Source organism: Populus alba, chromosome 3, assembly GCF_005239225.2.
Source record: "Populus alba chromosome 3, ASM523922v2, whole genome shotgun sequence".
Classification (NCBI taxonomy): Eukaryota; Viridiplantae; Streptophyta; class Magnoliopsida; order Malpighiales; family Salicaceae; genus Populus; species Populus alba.
The window spans coordinates 15381743-15404244 of NC_133286.1; the positions used below are offsets into that span (position 1 = coordinate 15381743).

Genomic DNA, 22502 nt, shown 5'->3' on the forward strand with positions numbered 1-22502 from the left:
TTCTTTTTTAGTATTATATTAGTTCTTTCTAAAATAAATCTATCGAGGGAGAAAAATTATGTTTTTTTTTTTTTTTTGCGTTTACCCTTTTTTTTTTAATTGAATTCTAAATTATTCTTTATTTACTTTCACTCCCCATTTTAGACCACAAACATATACTCTCTCTTTTTTTTCTTAATTTAAAATTGATTTTATTTATATTGGGATCCATTTCTATCCATAATCTTTACAAATTCTACAAAATAACCTTAGAATCTCACTATTTTAACGTTTCTTTCCTAAATTTCTCACATCATACCTTAGTTTTAAAAATTGCTTAAAATGCATGTTGTTAGTTTACATCTCGGATAAAAGACAGCTAAAATTATGTAGAATTGCTCACGGGTTGTGAACTTTAGAGCTGAACCAGCCTCTAGCTAAAAGAAAACTTGGAGATAATGTTTGTTTTTATATTTTAAAAGTAAATTTAAAAAAAAAATTAAAATTTTTAATTTTTTATTTGAAATTATTTTTTTTCAATGATTTGAAATTATTTTAATATACTAATATTAAAAATAAATTTTAAAAAATAAAAAAATATTATTTTAATATCTTTCTAAAATATAAGCACCACACAAACAGGCTATTAGTAATTTCCGATATATTAATTATTAGCAATTGCGTAATGCATCAGGACGACACGTCGCTAGTAGATAATTTATTTCGGACCACATGTCGAATAGCAACAAGCCACCTAATCGGGGTTTCCCACTTGAGTGCTGCTGTTACGTCTGCAAACCCACAACTGAGCTAGCCAGTCTTCAAACACTCACGGAGTGTCATAGGAGCAATTTACTCTCTCTACATACAAAGTAGCAGTACAGGTTTTTCTTTTTCCTATTCGAAGCTTGCGCCGGATTATCATCAAGCGAATATGAGGTCGGAGTTCATGGCTTTTATTTTCCTTTGTAGCATTGCTGCCTCCTTTCTTACTTCATGTTTCTTTCGTTGTTGAATGGTTTATCTTTTCCTTCATAGAAAGCTTGGATGTGTTAGTCTTTAAATTATCACTAACCGAACACTTTCTTGATGCTTTTTTCTTTTCTTTTTTAGTTTTTCCACTTCGTCTACCACTCCAGTCGTTCTTTGGATGGCGTGCTCTCGTTATTTTTTCACGCGCATACACTGTTCGATAAAATGCTTCAACCAATATGACTTTTAAAACTACTCAGAAACCAAAACTAAAACGTTAGACATACCTTATCCATTCAGAGAAATCTTTTTCAGGACTTATTTGAAGGTCAGTTTGTTTCCTCCATGCTGACTTGATTCTGTTACTGTGTACTTAAAATGCAGCTTGAAGGAAAAGGCTTCTCTGTTTTTCTTTTCTTCGAAGGCTGTGACAGTATTAGCTTAAGATGTCATCTGCGTGAGTCGTTATAGATTGTTCAGATATTAATTTCTGCTTGGTTCAGTTCTAGCAAAGATGCCATCATTAGTATCACCGCGGTTGCTCTTTCTTGTTGGAGAGACAATACACTTGAAGAAACTATCACGTGGTTCTAGCTCAGCTTTGTGTCAACGCAGTGTGCGGTTTTTTAGTCGTGTTGACCGGGACAAAAATGCACCTCTAACTCTTGCAAATCTTGGGTTTAATACGGAGTTTGAGACAACTACCAAAAATAAAAGAAATAAACTGGAGAATGTGAAAGTGAATTACCCGATTGAAGCACCGAAAAGTAGAGAGAAGGTGGCTACAAGCAACAAGAGTAGAGCTGTTAGAGTGAAAAAAACACTTGAAATAGAGTCCGCCCCATTTGCTGCAAAGTCATTTTCTGAGCTTGGCCTTCCACCTCCGTTGATAGAAAGATTAGAGAGGGAAGGGTTTAATGTTCCAACTGATGTTCAGTCTGCAGCAATCCCGACTATTCTCAAGAATCATGATGCTGTCATTCAGTCGTATACTGGGTCTGGAAAAACGCTTGCATATGTACTTCCCATACTGTCTGAAGTTGGGCCGCTGAAGAATAATTATTCTAGTGCTGATAAAGAAACTGGGAAGAAAACAGAGATAGAAGCAGTTATTGTGGCTCCGTCTAGAGAGCTAGCTATGCAAATAGTGAGAGAGGTTGAGAAACTGTTAGGACCTGAAAACAAGAGAGTGGTTCAACAACTTGTAGGAGGTGCAAACCGGTCAAGACAGGAAGAAGCTTTAAAGAAAAACAAGCCATTAATTGTTGTGGGTACCCCTGGCAGGATTGCTGAAATTAGTGCAGCTGGTAAACTTCATACCCATGGCTGTCGTTTTTTGGTCTTGGATGAAGTTGACGAGCTTCTTTCATTTAACTTCCATCAGGACATCCACCGAATATTAGAACATGTAGGGAGGAGATCAGGGGCAGACCCTCAAGGACAAAAAAATTCGCTTGTGAGATGGGTTGATCGTCGAACTATCATGGTATCTGCAACAGTGCCATTTTCTGTCGTAAGGGCTGCTAGGAGCTGGGCATGTGACCCACTTCTTGTCCAAGCAAAAAGTGTCATTCCACTGGAATCTCTCGCTCCTGGAACTGTTAACCTGTCCAGGCCTTCTTCTAGTTCAAACTCAGACTCGAATTTGCAGCATCAGGCAACGGTGCAGAGCCTTCCTCCAGCATTGAAACACTATTATTGCGTCACAAGGTTGCAGCATAAGGTTGATACTTTGAGAAGATGTGTTCATGCACTAAATGCACAGTCTGTGATAGCCTTTATGAACCATACAAGGCAACTAAAAGATGCTGTCTTCAAACTAGAGGCTCGTGGGATGAAAGCTTCAGAGCTCCATGGGGATCTTGGCAAGCTTGGTAGGTCAACAATTCTAAAGAAATTTAAAAGTGGAGAGGTGAGAGTTCTTGTAACGAATGAACTTGCAGCAAGAGGCTTGGATGTTCCGGAATGTGATCTTGTTGTCAACCTTGACTTGCCTACAGACTCGATTCATTATGCACATCGAGCTGGAAGGACTGGCCGGCTTGGGAGGAAGGGCACTGTGGTGACAATTTGCGAGGAGCGAGAAGTGTTTGTTGTGAAGAAACTGCAGAAGCAGCTTGGGGTCCCTATTCCTGCTTGCGATTTTACAGAGGGCAAGCTTGTTGTTACTGACAAAGAGGAGAAACATGCGGAGGCTTTAAGGTGATGGACATCTTTCTCATTATATCTTGTGGTTCTGCTTATTTCCATCAAGATGACGGATAATGAGATATCCCTACTGTTTTCAATCCCAGCTGTTGTCTTAAGCAGCTTGTTGCAGCTAGATGACGTTGAATTTGAAGTTTATTGTGAGATATGCAATTCAATTTTTAGAGATTAAAGTATATTGCAATTCGATTTTTATCACGACATGTTAATCCTGCGATTATGACTGCCATACAAAACAGCTAAAAATCAACTTGTTTAATGGGCAGTAATCCAGTTTTAACAACCTACAAAGGTTGTGTGGTCTACTTTTTTGAAGTTGAATAACATGGCTGCTTGAGTGAGAATAAATGATGCTGCAAACTCTGACATAATTTGCCAACTCAGAGATGATGCGGTGAAAAGCTAACATTCAATCATGTTTAACCTGGATACAAAATAGGGAAAATGATCATATTTCGTGTGATTGAACAAAGAGCAGTGTGTGATATTACACCAGACATGCCCATAGAAGGGGATTTTTTTTTCTTTTACATGCTATAAATCGGAGATGCTTTGGTATGGTTAAAGAAGAGCGCTCGGATTTTAAGTAGCCACGTGATGTGTCTTCAGATGATTCTCTTGCATAGCTTCTAGCCTGATAACTTGGTTCAGGTCGCAATGGCAAGGAAGGTAGCAAACGACATGGTTATGGAAACGATGACCGCCTTCTAGATAGATGCATTTTTATCAATCTGTTGGACGGCAAATATGGCTACCGATCTAGAAGAAATCAGAAGATAACCTGCAAAAAACTTAGCCATCAAGGGATTGTATTTTACAGATTGCAATAGGTAAAAGACATTGAGAAAGGGTTTACAGTTTTTTTTTTTAAAGCTTCTTTGAAACAGCACTTGATCAAGGACGAAGCTCTTGGAATTTGGGAACACGTCTGAGATGACGATGCCTCTGTGTGCAATGTCACAAACGCCCTTGAAGAGTTGGAAGGCAAAGTAAACGAACAGTGAAACAGATTCAATGAAGCAGTACCTACCAGGGAAACAGGGTACTCGCTCAGATGATTGTTGACAAATAATTCGTAATATGATAACAAAATACCATAGGTATGAATGGATTTATTTATTGCTTCTGATTTGTGAAGCATTAGAATTTCTTAGTGCTCTTTATTAGTGAAAACTTATATATGGGACCGCGCTAAATTGTGAGTTTGTATTTTTCTTTGTGAAAAAACAATATTCAATCATTCCAAGCATGTTTTAAATAAATCAGAAAAATAAGCAATTCAAAATAATTCAAATTATAGCCATGACCAGATTTAATAAATTGATTTTATCTTAATTAAATGATAGATTTTTTTTTTGACAACAATAGTAAAATAACAAAATATAATATAAAAAGACCATGAAAACCTTAGAAAAAAAAACTATTGAAAGTATGTAATTGAACAAAAAAAATCAGGATGAAGTAAATTTAAGGAAACATGATAACTATGTAAACTGGATGATAAGTGGTAAGCCAATTTATGTTAATTTGCAAAACTTATGGTCTAGATTATGAGATCAGGTTAACCTGATAGAATATAAATTTTAGCAAACTACAAGGCTTTTTTTTATTTTAAAAAACTATTGTAGAACGACAAATAAAAAAAAGGCAAACAATAAAAGAGGATGTTGGGCCACATCAACTTTTCAAGCTCATAATCTGAGTTATTAGACCAAAAACATCATAAAATAAAAAATAATGAAACTCAATTCCCAGCAAAATACTAAATGATAAATTATTACTATTATCATCATCATCATTATCATTATCACTATTATTATTATTATCACTACTACCACCACCACCACAACCACAATCATTACTACCACTATTATTATCAAAAGAGAGAAATGAAAGGGGGGAGAAAGAGTCACCGACAACAAACTAATTAACCTTTAAATGATATACCCACTTATAAAAAAAAAGGTATGGTGATGAACTAAATAATAAGGCAAAAGTTTATTTTTTATCATTGGAAAACGTGATGACTCCCACTCATTAACACGTGTTTGACATATACCCATAAAATTTTCATTTTAAAATTATTAATTAAATATTAAATTATATATAATAACCTCAATCAAATCAACAATTACAAGAAACTAAAATAAAAAGACGTTAATACCTCAAATTCAATGACTTAAATTTTTTGACCCTAAAATCATATTTATAATCTTATTTATATTAAAAAAATAACAAGACAAATAAACCATTGCCCCGGTTAGTTTTTTTAAATTGTAGGGATATTTTGATTTTTTTATTGTTCATTAATATATTAAATAGATAAAAATATCCCTAAATAAATCTATAATGACTAAAGCTGAAAGAATAAAAGTTATCTGTTCAAAGGCAATCAGTTTTTTTTTTTTTTTTTGAAAAGGTCATAGGAGTGAATTTTATATGTGGTTAAAGGAAAATCACCTTTGTTGTTTTTTTTTTAAGAAAACTAAAATTTGAGAACCTTTTGGTCTATGGCTACAATAATCTAAGCAGTTCTGAGTAGTCAACGAAGTTAGAAGGACGTTGAGTATTCTTCTTGGATGATGCAGACATGCAGTCATGCAGCTAGAGAAAGAGCAGAGACAAAGGAAAAGAGACAAGTGCCTTCTTCATTCAATCGCTCCTTTCAAAGAAATGGTTCCTCAAACCAGCATCCACAGAATATTTTGGTGGGCCCTCTAAAAAATCAACTTTATTTTTAAGCTTGGTTTTTATAATACCGTGCCTCTTCAGGGTGTTTTGTTATTACTATCCATGGAGTTCCAGGGAAGAGGGTCTTGGATGTTAGTGATTTGAGAGGACAACGAAATGCACAAGTCAACTCTTGCTCGGTCAACTATGATCTTAGCAACAAAGAATCCCACACTCGTCGCAAGTAACAATAACAAACATTAAGTAAATAAAAAATGAAAAAAATGAAATGTGTCCCTGCAATTCTAGTTCTAGCCAAAATGACATGAGAGAGAACCGTGACAGATTATATTCTGCGCTACTTCCTCTTGATTATATTTTGGCATTGACAGCCAAGTTTAGAAGGGAGAGAGCTTCATGTTTCTAGACAGGAATGCTTGAATAATCAGAGCAAGCAAAAGAAAATAAATAATGAACCAGCAGCTGAGCTCATCTTCTTCAACTCGAATAATAAATCTAGACTTGTAACTTGTAAGCATTATCAAATATCAACACAACATTAAATTTTATGAGATTGAGAATATTATTCTATGGTGGGAAATTGAGTGGCTTGTTTATACGGAGTGTTGTACGGGTATATGGCAAATATACCAACAACCCAAATAATGAGGGAAAACATAATAGACGTAAAGGGGGAATGCCTATCAGATCAAGGTCATGAGAATATTTTTCCGTGGTTATTTGGCCTATGAGTCGGGGATTGTTCTGTAGATCTGGACGAAATAGCTTGTTATTTTTCAGGCTTTGACTGGTAACCCCATGGATTATTGCTTGCCCATTTCCATTGGTCCCTGCACATCTCCTCGACACCGTATTTTGCCCTGAAAATTCAATCACAACAGTTAACATAAACTCATTAGGCCAACAGATCGAACTGGAACTGATGCTACAATTAGCTTGTGAAATTTCAACAAGATGGCCAAACAGCAATGGAAAATTTACTACGCATGACACGATTAGGCATGCAAGGGAGGATATGTGTCACGGAAGCATCATCACAAATTGAAAGAGAAGATCCTTGTAATATGCCAAAATATCAGGAAACTAGTGGGTTGAGAACATACTTCCAGCCAAGTTCTCTCTCTGCTTTCTCTGTAGAAGCATATACCGCTGTGGCATCTCCAGGCCTTCGTGGACATAACTTGATGGGGATTTTCTGAAAACAAAATCATAGTAAATACTTTTTGACTAGCTTCATTTTTTGAGAGAAGGGATGACAAGTGAAGAGAAGGGACAGTCACCTTGCCAGAAGCTTTTTCAAATGCAGTGACCATTTCAAGCACAGATGTTCCACATCCAGTCCCCAGGTTGTACGCGATACAACCTAACACAAGCTAATTGCTTAATAAATGTAGCTTTTTAATGATAAAAACTAAACTGAATTTAAGCATGCAGTGATGCGAATTTTTGAAACAGATTAAATTAGAACTGAAACCAGATGCAGGTGGCTGCACTTCGGTTGACATTTAAATCTGTGTAATAAAAAATGATTACCAATATCCTTTGTTGTGAAAATTTTCTGAAGAGCAGCAACATGACCATCTGCCAAGTCCATAACATGGATATAGTCCCTGACCTGTTAATCCAAAAAACTTAATAGTTGATGAAAACCAAACATATGGTGGTTGAGAACATCATTTGGCCTGCTCTAAATTCATGTGGAACATATCATCCATGTCAATTTGTCAAACAGAAATGCCAAATAAATCTTAGACAGCCATTAGGATTCCAACAGGATATGTTTCTATAATTTTGCAACAAAGAGAATATCTTATGTAGAACTACATACCGCACTACCATCCTTTGTGGGATAGTCATGACCATATACATTAAGCTCAGGAAGTCTACCAACAGCTACTTGTTGTATGTAGGGCATGAGATTGTTTGGGATACCCTTGGGATCTTCACCAAGTTTACCACTCTCATGAGCTCCCACGGGGTTGAAGTACCTAAGTAAAATGATACTCCATTCTGGTTCTGCCTTTTGAATATCTCGAGCTATTTCTTCAAGGAAAAGCTAGAGAGGAAAATACAAAAAATGTTAGTAATTGGCAAGGAAACAGTATCATTTTGATATAAAGATGGCCACTCCAACTCTACTAGGTTAATCCAACTTCAAATATGAACTTCTAAGAAAAAAGCAAGTTTCCAGGAAAAAATAGATTTGTACCTTGGTACGTCCATAAGGATTCATTGCCATTAGGTTGAAGTCCTCAACACAAGGAATTTTTTCAGGTTGGCCATAAACAGTTGCTGATGATGAGAAAACCATCTACAAAACAAAAAGTTTAAAACAAAAATCAAAATCGTTGTTCCAGTGATGAAAAAGCATGAGTCTTCTAACCAGTCAACAACAAAAGAAAGTTACAGCACCTTTACAATCATAAAATGTTTCTTAAATTGATGTATGGCATTTAAGGCTAAATAAAGGTAAAAGTACCTCTATTTAAGATGACAAAAGTGGTAGAATCAAGCCTAGATAAAACTAAATGAAGAACGAAAAGAAAAAAGGGAAAATAAGTTTGTCAAAAACTCTTAGATTCTTGACCACCGATTATTGTGCAGATAAGCCGATAGTAATATCACCAGATGCAATCCTTTACGAAATTATTGTTATATGTAAAAATGCTCTTTCTCAGAGATATTATGCAATAAATAAAAACAAGTACATAAAGCAGTCCCACTATGCCATTGATCCATTGAAATTCAATCAGCAACAGTAGCTTCCATATTGGTTTTGGTTAATATCAAAATTCTTCTGGCATTGCAGTTGGTTTCCATGTAAATGAGTGAAAGGCTCCACAGAGAGAAACTACCAAATAAAAATAGTTAAACAAACTTATACACTGATATACCTTCTTGCAATTGTATTTTGCCATAACTTCATAGAGATTGATGGTGCCAACCAGATTATTGTCAAAATATCTACGTGGATTAGCAACACTCTCCCCAACTGCCTTGAGACCAGCAAAATGGATCACAGCATCGAACCTGTCACATTTGCAAATATATAAGCCATCTTCATTTATGAAAAGGCATGATCTAGTTCGACAGTTGCCAAGTGATCTTTATTTAATAATAATCTAAGAAATGATTTATCATGTAACACTCCAAAAATGTTGATTAACATTCCAACATTAAAACCTAGTCACAAATAGAACCCTGTCTATTTTAGAAATGAAACCCAACCACCAATTAAGTATTCAGATTCAAGATTTACCAATCCAGCAAAGTAAAATTATTGGGCAATTTGAAAATCATCAAAAGAGCAAAAGGGTATCAGAAATTCACTTAGTTCTTGAAAACAACTTCTCCAAATCATCCTTGTTTCTAAGATCACCCTGCAAAAACACACCAAAATAAAATAAAAATTAAAAATTAAATTCCCCAGATTCTATTTTCTCCATCCAACAGAAAAGGAGTATTATTACTCATAAATAGAAAGAAAAGGTGTGAGCTTTACCAGATTGAATTCAAGATTCTTAGAAAGCTGAGGACCCACCACTTCCTTAACACGATCAACGGCTTCAGTGACTGAGTTATCAAGATTGTCAATGATTGAAACCTTAAAACCTTCCTTTAGGAGCTGTACTACTGTGTGAGTGCCAATAAACCCAGCCCCACCAGTCACAAGAATTGTTTGTCCAGCCATTATTACTAACGAAACTTGACAAGAACCAGATACCCCGAGAGAGAGAGAGAGAAGAAAAATTGAAAGCTATTAAAAGAGGAGTTTAAACAGAAAAGGGAGAGTGTGTAACTTTGGTATTTATAAGAAAAGGAGATTTTATTTTTATATTTTATTTTATTTTATTATCTTTGAGAAAATCAAGGAGAGAAGATAGGTCTGTTTCTGTTTGAAGCGGGTTAGAGTAAACCTTTGTTTATAGTTGTCTCCTAGATTAGCACGGAACGGTTTGGCGCGCTTTTTATTATGTGGTAGTATCTTAAACCACTCGTTAATGGTAGCGCGTGGATCACACTCTCAACCAAAGGTATCCACTATCCTCTCTTTTTTTGACACGTCATGGCTACTTTTTGGTCATCCCATCTTTTCAGGTAAGAACGAATTTTGAATTTCAGAGGTAATATGGATATATCATATGGCTTTATCCTTTCACATTCTATTTTTTCTTAAAATCATTCATCACTGTATGGATAATATCATATCATTTTATCCTTTCACAATCTGTTTTTTCTTAAAATCATCACTGTTTAGGAGCAGAAAAGGAAGGCCCCAGCTGGTGGGAAGTCAGAGCCCGTTGATCATTGTGCCTAAAATGACTGGAAGCATCATCGGAGTTTACAACGGCAGAACCTTCAATGAGGTTGAGATCAAGCCCGAGATGATTACCCATGATCTTGCTGAGCTCTCAATTTCACACATGGAAGACCTAGTATTGGTGCGACACTCTCTGCCAATTTCACACATGGAGTCCACCTGATTGGAGAAATAGGCCTTAAAAGGACAAGTGGATCGGTCCTCCAAGGAGAAGCAATGGCAATTAAAGAAGCTCTTAAACCTGCACAAACTTTTTTCTCTAGCACCAGTGCTTGTAAAATCGGGTTCCCTCCTTGTTGAATTGGGAAGAAAATTGCTTTGACCCCCAGAGAAGAGGTGGAGGCAAGGTTTTTTAAAAATAATTTAAGGATAAAATTGCAATATTTAATATAAAAGTTATTTAGTCATAAAATAAAATAATAATATAATGACAATTCTATAAAAAATCAGAAATTTTTTATTAATCATTTTTACTAGTGATGATATAAAGTGTTATAAAATTATAAAATTTATAATTATAACTACATATTTTCAAAAAAATATTGACTCAAATTAAAAAAATTTATCTAACCATATAAAAATAAAATAAGGGTAATTGTCCCCTATATTTATGACACTCACTTGCAAACATATCTATATTTCCTCGATCATAATATGTAGTGTTTGTATCATATCATTGCATATAACAACAATCTTACTTCATTCATAATCATTGTTTGCGCCACATGTAACCCATTATATTGATTGTTAGTAATCTTTTAAAATTGTATTGAATTTATTCTGATGATATTTTAAATGATATTGATTGTATTATAATTAGAGTTGTGGTATGTTAATATGATTTTTTTTTATTTTGTTTTCATTGTAATTGAGCACTTGCCTTTGAACAAAAAGTTTAACTTGCTCTTATTATGATTATTGGTGATTTTTTTTTTGGTGTTATTGAATTGCTTTATTAAAATATTTTTTATGTTAGCAATGATGTTATAATTCAACTTTTTTTTTTCCCCTTTATTTTTATTGTAATTCATGCAAGTTAGATTGCCAATTTCTTTGAAATAACATGTTTTCTATAAGATATTTTTAAATATTATATTTTCTAATTGTATCATGTATAAAACCATACTATTTTTTTCAAAAATTTTTATATATTTATGTTATTTGTCTTTTTTTTTTTTTTTAAATAATGTTAATAAACAAAAGTACACTACACCATGCGAAGATGAAATGGAAGGAGGACTTTTTGGCGTGTGTGGACGACACATAAATGTAAAAGAGAGACCCAGTTAATTCAGGCAGGCAGAGTGTTTGATAGCCATACTTTGTCAAGGATTGTTTTGCTAGCTCTTCATGGGGTTCTAGGTATGGGAAGGATGCTTTAGAGTCACTCCTTCCTTCCCAGAAATTGAAACGAGTGACTTGACGTTCATGCGTTGTGGTTAAGACTTCGGGCTCCATGAATGTAATGTGTTTTGTGCCTTATATACAGATTGCACTTACATGGGATCATGGCTTTAAATGCTGGCCCACATGTGGGGACAGGAGGTGCGATCAGCTGAACATGCCTTTCGCAGCTCCTGAAATGATATCTCAAAGCATCACGCAAAAGACAATCAATTGGATCAACCACCATAACCAAGCCGACGCTGAAACCAACAGGGCAACAACTGCTTTTATTGGAAAGACGGGCCAAAGCTGCGTTTGGACTGTATTTAAGAGTTCTTTTCAGAGTATTTGGGGGTTAAATGTATTTTTCAATACAAACCCCTTTTTGGCAAAATCAACTTTAACTACAAAGTGAACCAGCTTTCAAGTTAGGGCACACTCTGATGAGAAAGTAGCCTGTCCATATTAAGGTTTTACACAAGAAATCTTATAGGCTATATATAGCCTATAGCTACATGGTTTTGCGAATTTTAGATCAACAAGGGAGATAGATGTGGCAAAGCAAAAGAAAATTGCCATCATCTCCCAACCATGAGAGGGAAAATCAAAACATACTGTACACTCCAGGTCCACAGTTTGAGCTGGCATTCCCCACATACCTCGCGGCCGCGACACTTCTTCCCTTTATTGTGCTCCCACTATTGGTTACACTGTTCTGCCTCTCCTCCCACAGCTCATCTTATTCCGTGATGCTTTCCAAGATAGACTATCATTTGGTGGCCGATCAGATTAACGGACCTGACATAGAAAGACTAATGAAATCGGATCTAGCTATCAGAAGGAAGGTGATATTAAAGGTTAAACTATCTATTTAAATCAATATCAAGTAAACGGAAGGAAATCTCATAATCAATAATTCAATCAGATACATCAAGCAAAACGAAGGGACTCATCAAACAACCTAAGAACACAGGTCTCTCCAAGAGCCCACTTTGCTATGTGACAGTACATCTTTCGACAATAATCGTCATAATTCACATAATCAACATAATTATTTAAGTTTTAAGTTTCATGATGCTGAACTCGCAACAACAACTCAATAATAATCCATTACATCAAGGAAAACCTGTTCAAAGTATGGCATCAATTCCCTCCTTTCAAGTGTTGTGAAATATGGTTTTCCTAGTTATATATGTTGGATGTAGCACATATTGGAGTAGAAAATAACTGGATTCGTCGTCCATCATGTGTAAAAATGCCAAACAGGGCTTTTAATAATAACTGCAGATTTTTTAAAAAAATTACACTAATTTCTGCAAATAGTCTATTTAAGACAACAGATCCTCTGATTGATTGTAGGAGTAGAGGGAAATAAGTGCAATTAAGTGATATATATTATGCATCATGCTTAGTTGATGGATGAAAAAAAGAGTGGATTCATTACTCAACCCAAGTAAGTCCAGAGCAGATAAAAGTCGGTAGTACTCACTCACCAAATTTAATTATCTTGCGGTATCCCTATCGCGATTCCAAGAAATTCTGATGCAGAGGTTCACTAAGAGGAACTGATTTGCCGCATTTACCCAAATCTGCCTCCTTTTCCATATCAAAAGCATAGTCAAAGTGCCTTTTCAGAGACTTGATGGCAAATGAAGTTTCAGGTTGGAAGTAACGGAGAAACCCTTGCTTCTCATTTGGACTGTTTGTGCTGTCGACAATTTGGAAGTCATTTGGACATGAAAACTTCGATGAAGGTGTGCAGGTGACATCAGAAGTCTTAGCAATAGCAGCACCTCTGAGAGCCCTCTTCCTTATAATAGAAGGGGTATTTTTAAAGGTCCTAGCTGAATTCCTCAATATTGATTCTGGACTGGTACTATTGACAGAGATACTTTGTGCGTACTTTGTTGGTGTGGAACAACAAAATGGACTGATTGGATGCATGACACAAGTATCCATGCTAGGAACTTCACCCGCATCCAAATTACAAACCAGCGTGCTTAGCTGTTGTGACTCATGATGCAAGCAATTCTGGCTTGTCTCCTCTGCTTGCATATGCAATTTGTGAACTTCATTCTTCTTGCCAATACCATTGGCCTTTCCAGATCCAGAAGCACTCATCTCAGCACTACACCTCAACTCCATATTTTCATATACAAAGGCTGCCTTCTCAACACTTTGACTTTCTTTTAACTTCAAGCAGTTTAGTTCTGCGGCGCAGTTGTAGGAATTGGGAGAACTAACTGTGAACAGATCCATTGTACAGCCATGTAGTGAATATGAATCCAAATTCTTCTTCAGTACACAATTCCAGTAATTTTTTATTGCATTATCACTCCTGTCATTTACCAAAAGATACAAGAATTTTTTAAACTTGATGGCAAATAAATGTATGCATATCACGATGAAATGATGGGGTAAAGTAGTGCTGGAATTGTATCTTTTGGTTTCAACAATAATTCATTTCTTTTTAAATTCTAGTGTCAGTGGTGAAAGTATAAGGGGGTGTTTGAGAGCGTGATCCAATCGCGCTTTTCAAAAATTTTGAACTTTTTTTTACTTCAATTTTTTACTTTTATTTTTATTTTTGCTTTTGGATTGTGTTGTTAAAATGAATTTTCAAAAATAAAATAAAAAATATTATTTTGATGCATTTCCAAGTGAAAAACACTATGAAAAGCAACCTTTACTGCTGTCCCAAACACCCTTCTAATCTATCATGCATACCTTCCAGGTAGAAACCTCGCTATGTTGGCCCACTTATTTCCATATATTTCACGGTAGTAAGTCAGAGTCATCTCCTCCTCTTTTGTCCATGGGGCTCTATTTATAGTTGGATTTAAATGGTTAAACCACCTGCAAAAACTAATTATTAGCTTCACTGAAAACTTAAACAACCCGCAAGAACTTAACATCCTCAAAGGGACATCATGAACATTGATACACTCCATTTAAAACTTTTAGGTAAAGTAAAAATGCTTGGCCTGTTTTTGTGCTGAGCTGAGTGGATGTTTTTTCATCTTTTACCGAAGTACACAGGCTAATATTACTACTATTATACTAGAATACTAAAAAACCGCAGAAAAAAAGTAGGAGCAAGAATCAAGCATATTCACTTGATAAGATTTCAGTTTTAATGAACAGATGACCATGCCTCGATTACAATAGAGTTCTTGTTTCAAGAATAATTACTTATGTATATATTAATTGTTACTCTGATCATCATCAAACTTCTATTGCATGTGGTATGAATATAGATAGTTAATTTTTCACTTAGGCTTTTGTTGCAATGACTAGCACCTCTTGGTTGGCATATGAGCTCTAAATGGAGGGAAATCGACATAACAAAAAACAAATAAAAAAGGTTGTCAGTTGCCTGACAGAAATCCAATGCCAACTAAACATTTGGATTACTTACCTTTCTCGGCATTGCTTTCCTACTCGACCTGGTAAGGACTTTGCGATAATAGACCATTTCCCACAACCATGTTTTCCGACTAACTCCATGATGCAATCATCTTCCTGAAATTCAAAAAAAATAGAAGACCATGATCCCATATCAATAATTTCAGAGAGACAAAACACAGGTGCTTTTCCCTGGTCAACAAAACTATCAAGAATATTTTATTTTCACCTCCTTTGTCCAAGTTCCCTTGACAATTGCAGGATTCAGAACCCTGTCCCACCGGCAAAAGCACTGAGAAACTGTCCTTCCAGGAAGACACTCAGCTGTGCAAGAAACAAAATTAATCATTTCATTTGCTTCGGATACAATTGAAGTTTTGCACATGTATATAATCACACAATGGCACATAAGAGAACATAAATAATTCAGAAGGATAGCTTTCTTCAGCAAGTACTGCTTGGTAATCAGGAAACTTCACAGCAAACATTATTCACTGATCACTGCCAACTGTCTTTCCCTGTAGTCCATTGACACCACCCATATTTGAACCAAAAACATTTACCAAAAACATTCAAACATTACATCTTGCGGGTAAAAGATAAATGGTCCATGATTGACCCTAAGATGATGTGCAAGCATTAGTAGAAAGCAAGAAATATAATAGCAACACCCACCTATTTTCTTCCAATGCCTCCCATTGAACTTCCGGACTGATTCTTCCAGAAGACAATCCTGTCCATCAAACTCATTTTAGTTACAAAAGTTGGAAAGCTTCAGTTAATGAAAACTTCCATCTCACAAATAAGAATCTAAGGGTAGAATCTGTCGCTGAATATGGAACTATTTTTATTTGTTCATTCAACTCTTTCTTAAGTTCATTGCCAACTTCTAATCAATTAATGAAAGTGAATCTGAATAAAGAAAACGTCAACCAGCATATACTAGTTGCAGAAAGGTCATACAGACTACACAACTACTATTCTTATAATGTTCTATTCTTTCTTTAAAGTTCATCAATCTGTGGCAGGTTCTACACGAGAAGGTATATGCATAAACCATAGAACACAAAATTAGTGACAAACTACAGTTTACAATGACTGACCTCTTCCTTTGTCCATCCTCCCCTTCTTGATGATCTAGTGGGACCAGTTGTCCACCTACAGATATTGGAAAACGAATAATTAATTAATTAATTCTATGCCGAATAGAGAAAATTAAGTGATCAAAAGTATGTATTGCATGGTTACAATCTAAGGATTCCAAAGTAACAAACAGTTTGACCAAGGCCCTTAATCTAAAACTAGAACTGAACAAGAAGAGAAGATTTTCAAATTGAACAATACAGAAACCACAGAATTTCTTCACGGTCAATTTGGAATTTAAAATTTTCTATGTAGCATGAAAATGCAGTCACAGAAACATAACTATGCAAAGAAACAAACCTTGGAGAAGCCCCAAAATAAACCGAACAAGGTGAAGCATCAATAACTTCGTTTTCCGAATCCACATTGAACAATTCCTCCTCTGTCTTGACTCTCATGATCTCCATTGAAACGGCTTCACAATTGCAATCAGACTTTCAACCTATCACAAAACCAGATTCCATTTTCTTGTTTTAGTAAACAATAAGATGGTAAATCATGTGAAAACAAAAACCCTGTTTAAGTTATCTTCTAAAGATTAATAGTATGCTATTGTTTTATAAGGCCTTTGAATCTAAAAAAAGCGAGAATCTAAAGCGCAAAGTTCTAACAATTTTCCTACATTTTCTCAGCAACCAAACAGGACATCACTTCACCAAAAATCCCATCGACAAAACCAGCTAGAAAACAAGAAGCAGTTAAAAAAATATAAGAAACAACTGTGATCGGAGTCTATTTTATAAATCCCTTCATCTTCCTCCATAAAAAGAAAAATCTTTCATCTATCATAAACTACTTTCCCACATTTTCTCAGTTACCAAACATAAAATGGGTAATCACATATAGCACCGCAAAACAAAGTAGGAAAGACATTATATAATATAGAGAAGGAACTGATAAAATAACTACCAGGGTTTGCAAAAGGAAGTGAGGAACTTACTTCTTTGAGTGAAGCTCTGTAAATGAAAAACCGAGAAAAGACTGAAAGTAGAGCAAATGCAAAGTGCAAGGATCAAACTTGACCCTCAATTTGGTTCTGCAAAACACGTTGCTAATGAAAATGTGGAGGTGGAGAGATTGATAAATGGGCAGGAAGAAGCGGGAAAGTGAGGGGTTTTTTTTTCTTGTTACAGACGGTTTTAGCTTACGTTGGAAGTTTCATGAGGTGAGTGAGAGGATGGTCAACGTCAGCTACTCAGCTTCCGTTGGAAGCTAATGACTGGACCGTCACTGATTACATTATGGGCCCATGAATCTATTATGGGCTTACTTTCTTCTTTGTGGATCCATGAAGCCAGTTCGCAGCGGTAGGGCTTGAGCCTGTAAAATGAGAGAGGTTATATTTGTATGGAATTGAAACTCTTTGTTCTCTGGTGGGATCACAAATGGATACTCCCTAGTCAAGTGGGCTTGAATTTATACAATATTTTACAAGTATTTTAAAATAGTAACTTGCAGGAACTTTCTTCTCGTAAAATATTTTACAAGTATTTTATTTTTATTTTTATTTTTATGTGTTTGTTTTGCAAAATATTTTATAAAAAACCTTGTCAATGTAAATTTTTTATTGATCTCATTATGCCGATTTCATCGCTTGCAAAACACGAAGGTTCTCTCCCTACCTTCCTTCCTCTCTCGAACCCCAATACTGCAATCCGAAAACACGCTCACCTCTAAATCCACAAATTATCATCGATTTTTTCAAGTCTCAAGATCGGTTCTAAGTGATTAAAAAACAACCCAGGGTTTGCGGTTGGCTCTTTTGCGATCGACTATTTAACAGGATTCGAACAAAAAGAAAATTAATTAAAATCAATACAAATCTCAGTAACAAGAAAAGAAATTATAATTATAATAGTAATTTATAGAGATTCTGATCCTGCTTCTAGAGGTAACAATTGAATTCTTAATCACTGTTGTTTTGATTCCTTTCTGAACTGTGATGCGTACTGGGTTAGTCGCATAGTAAAAAATAACTTGATAGAAGGATTAGGTGAATTGAAGTAAATGTGTTATCCAAGATGATGAATGATGTTGGAGATACAGTTGATGGTCTCCAGTCTTTGAGTGGATTGTGTATGCAAGGGAAAGGCTTAGACACCTGAGAGGATGTTGGCTTCTTGGGAAGGACTGCTAAGATGAAGAATTGTCATGGCTTCTTCTTTTTCTTTTTTCAATTCGCTCTCTCGTTTTTTTCTTTTCTTATGATTGTATCCTTTTGCCTTTCTTCTAAGTTCTAATGATTGATAGGTGAAATTTCTAAAAGAAAAAAAGAATTCAAAGAAAAAGGATAACAAACATGGCCAACTTTACTGATTATTATGTATTAGCACCGTATACAAAATTTTGATAATATTGAATGAGAAAACAAAACACTTATTCTAATTCTTTTCATTTTTTTTAATCAAAATTCAGAACCAATGAAAAAAAAATATTAATAAGAACAACAAGATTTATACTATGATTATTTTTAATGGAGTTTAAATTATTTATGTTATAAAAAAATCAAAAAGATTCCCATAAAATGAGATTATATATTTTAATATATATCTTTATCTCAACTTTTAAACTCAATATTTGATTAATATTAATAGATTTATGATCATTTAGTAACATATCCAATTATTAATTTATAATAAAATATGCATATCAACCTTTTATTTTATAATTAAATTTTTCTTGATGATAAAAAATATTAACACCAAGTTTAGGCTGAGAATCAAGTGCACCACCAACCAAGCACTATGGTGTGGTGTTCCCGGGCTTGCCCTTTGAGAAATGATAGGTTAACAACATGTTGTCAATCAATAAAGTTGACAACATCCCATGTGGATGCCAAATGCTACAAGCATACTCTGTATTTGAGCGCATAAAGAGCTGGAAACAGCTGAGAAAAAAACATTAGAAAATCAAAGCAATATAAGAAGAGAGACGAGTTGAACCAAAAAAAGGAGAGAGAAACGGGTCGATCTTTGCCGTCCGGCCATGACCGAATGCGAACCAAGTAAAAGATTCAATTGCCAAGAGTTCATTCATATAAAATTTAGACCCGCACACTGTCGATTTTGGGTGTTTTGAGACCTGAGGTTTTGGATCTAAATACTCTAAATTTGAATTTGAAAGTGATTTTTAATGTCTTATTACCATTTGGGAGGTGGGATGGTTGTCTGTTGATTATTTAAGATGAAATGGTGATGGGAGAGGCCGAAAACCAGCGGCGAACAGAGGGGGGTGCCGGAGGAGGCAGCTGCTGGACTTTTTAAGCAAAAGTTATGACCCAGTCCTTATTCAAGATAATTAAACTCAGTGCTTATAGTTTTGACGGTTTCAGTTCCCATGGAATTATTTTTTTAAAAATCCCCACATCACATATTTAGAAGAAAACTAAGCAAAATGGTAATTTACAGCATTAAAGAGTAAAAATAAGTTCTCATAAGTTGTTTGTAATTATAATAAATCTTTTGAATAATTGACTTAAAATTTTATAAAATTAAGAAGAGTACGAGAATTAAGAATGTGAATGAGTTTAAGCCCCTCTAAGCAGCTTAATGCCTGCTTTGTTTAGAGCTCGACTCAAATTTGTTTATCAAAGATATAATAATTTTATATAAATTTATTTTTAAAATTCATTATAAAAATACAGGTTGAATTTTAACTAAGATAAGATTGATTTGTTAAAATTAATAAGATAAATCAATCAAATCGTGATGAAAGATCATAAGATTTTTTTTCTAAAATTTTTTATAATAAAATTAAGAAATTCAAAAGGTTTAGGATATTGAATCAACTGTGATTTCAATTAAACTAAATTTTATACAAAATGAATAATAAAGCATTAACAAAATTAATGTGGAATAAGATAAAACTTTCAACCTCAAAATAGGATACGTGAAGACATGTAAAACCCTTTATGGTGGACTAAATGACCAATTATTGAATTTCCTTCCCATTAATACATATACGTGAATCAAATTTATAGTTTTGATAGTCATATATGCTAGCAATGAATATTATTATTTGACTTCAAACTGGATACGAAACCATTAGTATAAAATACAAAAAATGCACAGTAACATAATTTGAATTTATAGCAAACAACTTTGGATTTTATTGAATTTAAAGTTAATTTTTTTTACTTTTATAATATATTTTTGTAAGAATTCAAGTGATACAAGTCACCAAAATTATATGAAAATAAATAACAATTAATTTCTTGCCACCGACTGATTTCTTCAATATTACGTACAGGAGAGAACGACAAAGCAAGATTTGTAAGGCAAAGTAAAAATATATTATTTCACAAAACCTAAAAAAAAAAAAAGAAATTGAGAAATAAGAATAAAAAACTGCTAAAAGTCAAGGAATTGTATGGACATGGACTTTAAAAACATCAGGCATATGAAATTTAAAAACATATAATAGCGGACCATATGCTATCTCATTAATGAGCATGTCTTTAACTCGTTGACGCATTGTCTGATTGGCAAATTAAGAAATTCAAATTACTTGAAGGACAAAATTGATAAAAAAAAAAAAAATGGTGTGCACGAAGCTGATACCTCCCTAATAGTTGACGGGTATTTTTGAACTTTGGTTATTGATTCTTAACACAGCCAGGTACGCTTATACCTGCTCACGCGGAGTTTTTCTTAGTCAACGCGTGGAGGGCAAATTTGCTCACGCGGAACTCTTCTCCCAGTCGGCCACGTAGTGTTGTCAACTCAATTTATTGACAGCATATCGTGGACCAATATTTTCCCGTATTATTCCGCTATTTATTAATAACAAAATTGGAAATTTATTTAAGTTGGAGCTTATTGCATCTCGTTGGAGTTGACTTGAGTTGTAATAAAGTTTTGTTTGATCCTTCCTTTGCCCATGAATGTGTCACACGCGTGTACAAGCACAGACATATTATACGTCCCTGTTTAAGCACAAAAAAAATATGTCCATGAATTCTTCCTCTTTTAAGCAAGAGAATGAGCACCATCGAAGGGTTGGATCTAGCGGCAAGAGGCTAGTCTTTTCCGTGAGATGAACACAGTCTGAATCTTCACCGGCAGTAGAACCTCTGCTACAAGGGATTAGTCTCCTGGTTCAGAAGAGGGCGCCGGAGGATACCCCGGTAAAAAAGAGAAGAAGAAGCTCTTGTACAAAAAAATCCTTTTAAGAGAAGCGAAAACAACTTTCCTCGATGATACATTAATGATTGGGAGAAGTGGCGTACCATACGGTAGTATGGTATATTCTTTTCTTTTATTTTCAGGGACCCATCCCATACTGCAAGTCATCATTCTGATCAGTCTCCATGCAGGTTTCGCTCGTTAATTTCAGCACTAATGACTCGTACCAGTACAGCTCTACGAGCCTTGCTTGACTACTTGCCAATGCAGCGTTCGCTATATAAAGAAGATAGATAAATTCCACTGATGGTAGTCTGCAGATGCAGTCCGTACAATCCTTCATGTGGAGTGAAATTTGCCCCGCCCTCGAGGCTATACAAGCAATCAAGTAATAATAAATCCAAAATCAGTAGGCCAATATTTGTTGTTTTATATCAGATATTTAATGCTTTGATTTCTTCTGTAAACCAGCAAAGGATCTTACAAATATATATGCAACAGACATAGACGGTGGCCATAGCCAATTTATAATTAGATCGTTTCTTGTACCTTTAACCTATTGTTAATTTATAGGCATTAACTCCCCATCTCACAAGTTTTTGTGGAGATGGAGAACATGAACAAAAATAGCTACTGTTATTCTTTTTTCTTTTCTTTTAGTTTTTGATTTTTACCATGTATAATATTGCAACTCTCTACATTGAAAAAAATCGGAGAAACATGGACTCTCTCTCGGAAAATTCCTTCGTTTGCGAAATACTTTATTATATATAATTTCTACATAGAAAAACAATTCTGTCAAAATTCTCAATCTTAATAAATTATACATCCTTGAAACAAAAAGAAAGAAAGTTTAAAAAAAGGCAAAGATAATAAAGGTCTACAAGCTGCAAAAAGATATTTATACAACTGAACACACATATAAGGATAAATAACGAAAGCTATAATTATCAGTTGTGAAGGGGGTTTGGCCCCCCTGGAACTGTTCTATAAGAAACTCCATAAACTGGGTCGTCGATCTCATCTTTGCTTGATCCTTCAGAAGCTTTTGCAGGGAAATGCCATGAAAGCTGAGTAAACACTTCTGCCTCAGCTCTCTGCTTATTTTGATCACCTGTTTTTATATGGAGGTGGCGGCAACTTGAGAGCTGGCTAATAGCAAGGATGATGATCACCAAGAAAATAAATGAGAGCCTTGGATTTGGATTAATCCTCATGGTTTTGATGAAGAGAATGTAACAGAAGAGGCGATATAAATATATCAGAGAATATGC

General features: G+C 34.8%; 3 protein-coding genes and 1 long non-coding RNA gene across 5 annotated transcripts; 2 read left to right on the forward strand and 2 right to left on the reverse strand.

Moving 5' to 3' along the window:
- Window positions 1-758: 758 nt before the first annotated feature.
- On the forward strand, window positions 759-3360 carry LOC118028504 (DEAD-box ATP-dependent RNA helicase 47, mitochondrial). Its single transcript, XM_035032102.2, has 2 exons — window positions 759-918; window positions 1336-3360. The coding sequence occupies exon 2, from the start codon at window positions 1466-1468 to the stop codon at window positions 3155-3157; it is 1692 nt and encodes a 563-aa protein (XP_034887993.1). The 5' UTR covers window positions 759-918; window positions 1336-1465; the 3' UTR covers window positions 3158-3360.
- Window positions 3361-6323: 2963 nt separating this feature from the next.
- LOC118028503 (bifunctional UDP-glucose 4-epimerase and UDP-xylose 4-epimerase 1) lies at window positions 6324-9739 on the reverse strand. Its single transcript, XM_035032101.2, has 9 exons — window positions 9353-9739; window positions 9181-9230; window positions 8745-8880; window positions 8060-8161; window positions 7679-7906; window positions 7384-7465; window positions 7131-7213; window positions 6954-7045; window positions 6324-6710 (listed from the first exon to the last, which is right to left on the reverse strand). The coding sequence occupies exons 1-9, from the start codon at window positions 9539-9541 to the stop codon at window positions 6620-6622; spliced, it is 1053 nt and encodes a 350-aa protein (XP_034887992.1). The 5' UTR covers window positions 9542-9739; the 3' UTR covers window positions 6324-6619.
- A 2217-nt stretch (window positions 9740-11956) lies between these two features.
- On the reverse strand, window positions 11957-17254 carry LOC118028502 (transcription factor MYB3R-3). Of its 2 annotated transcripts, none has more exons than XM_035032099.2 (9): window positions 17046-17254; window positions 16406-16547; window positions 16066-16120; window positions 15638-15695; window positions 15192-15286; window positions 14976-15079; window positions 14285-14413; window positions 13051-13895; window positions 11957-12369 (listed from the first exon to the last, which is right to left on the reverse strand). In XM_035032099.2, the coding sequence occupies exons 2-8, from the start codon at window positions 16510-16512 to the stop codon at window positions 13076-13078; spliced, it is 1368 nt and encodes a 455-aa protein (XP_034887990.1). In that variant the 5' UTR covers window positions 16513-16547; window positions 17046-17254; the 3' UTR covers window positions 11957-12369; window positions 13051-13075. The 2 variants fall into 2 exon arrangements, with proteins under 2 accessions (XP_034887990.1, XP_034887989.1); XM_035032098.2 differs by having other exon boundaries at window positions 11957-12355; window positions 17046-17253.
- A 3625-nt stretch (window positions 17255-20879) lies between these two features.
- LOC140955432 (uncharacterized) lies at window positions 20880-21762 on the forward strand. The gene is made up of 2 exons (XR_012169475.1): window positions 20880-21346; window positions 21420-21762. It is a non-coding gene; the product is annotated as an uncharacterized lncRNA (long non-coding RNA).
- Window positions 21763-22502: the final 740 nt, after the last annotated feature.

Bases quoted from the DNA above. Each gene is read 5' to 3' on its own strand.
- LOC118028504 (XM_035032102.2), top strand. From the start codon at position 1,466: ATGCCATCATTAGTATCACCGCGGTTGCTCTTTCTTGTTGGAGAGACA.
- LOC118028503 (XM_035032101.2), bottom strand. From the start codon at position 9,541: ATGGCTGGACAAACAATTCTTGTGACTGGTGGGGCTGGGTTTATTGGC. The intron at 9,231-9,352 runs GTAAAGCTCACA...GTGTTTTTGCAG, and splicing joins AGAATCTTGAATTCAATCTG to GGTGATCTTAGAAACAAGGA. The intron at 8,162-8,744 runs GTATATCAGTGT...TTTGTTTTGTAG, and splicing joins CAAAATACAATTGCAAGAAG to ATGGTTTTCTCATCATCAGC.
- LOC118028502 (XM_035032099.2), bottom strand. From the start codon at position 16,512: ATGGAGATCATGAGAGTCAAGACAGAGGAGGAATTGTTCAATGTGGAT. The intron at 15,080-15,191 runs GTGAAAATAAAA...TTTGAATTTCAG, and splicing joins AGGGAACTTGGACAAAGGAG to GAAGATGATTGCATCATGGA. The intron at 14,414-14,975 runs GTAAGTAATCCA...TAGTTTTTGCAG, and splicing joins GGAAAGCAATGCCGAGAAAG to GTGGTTTAACCATTTAAATC.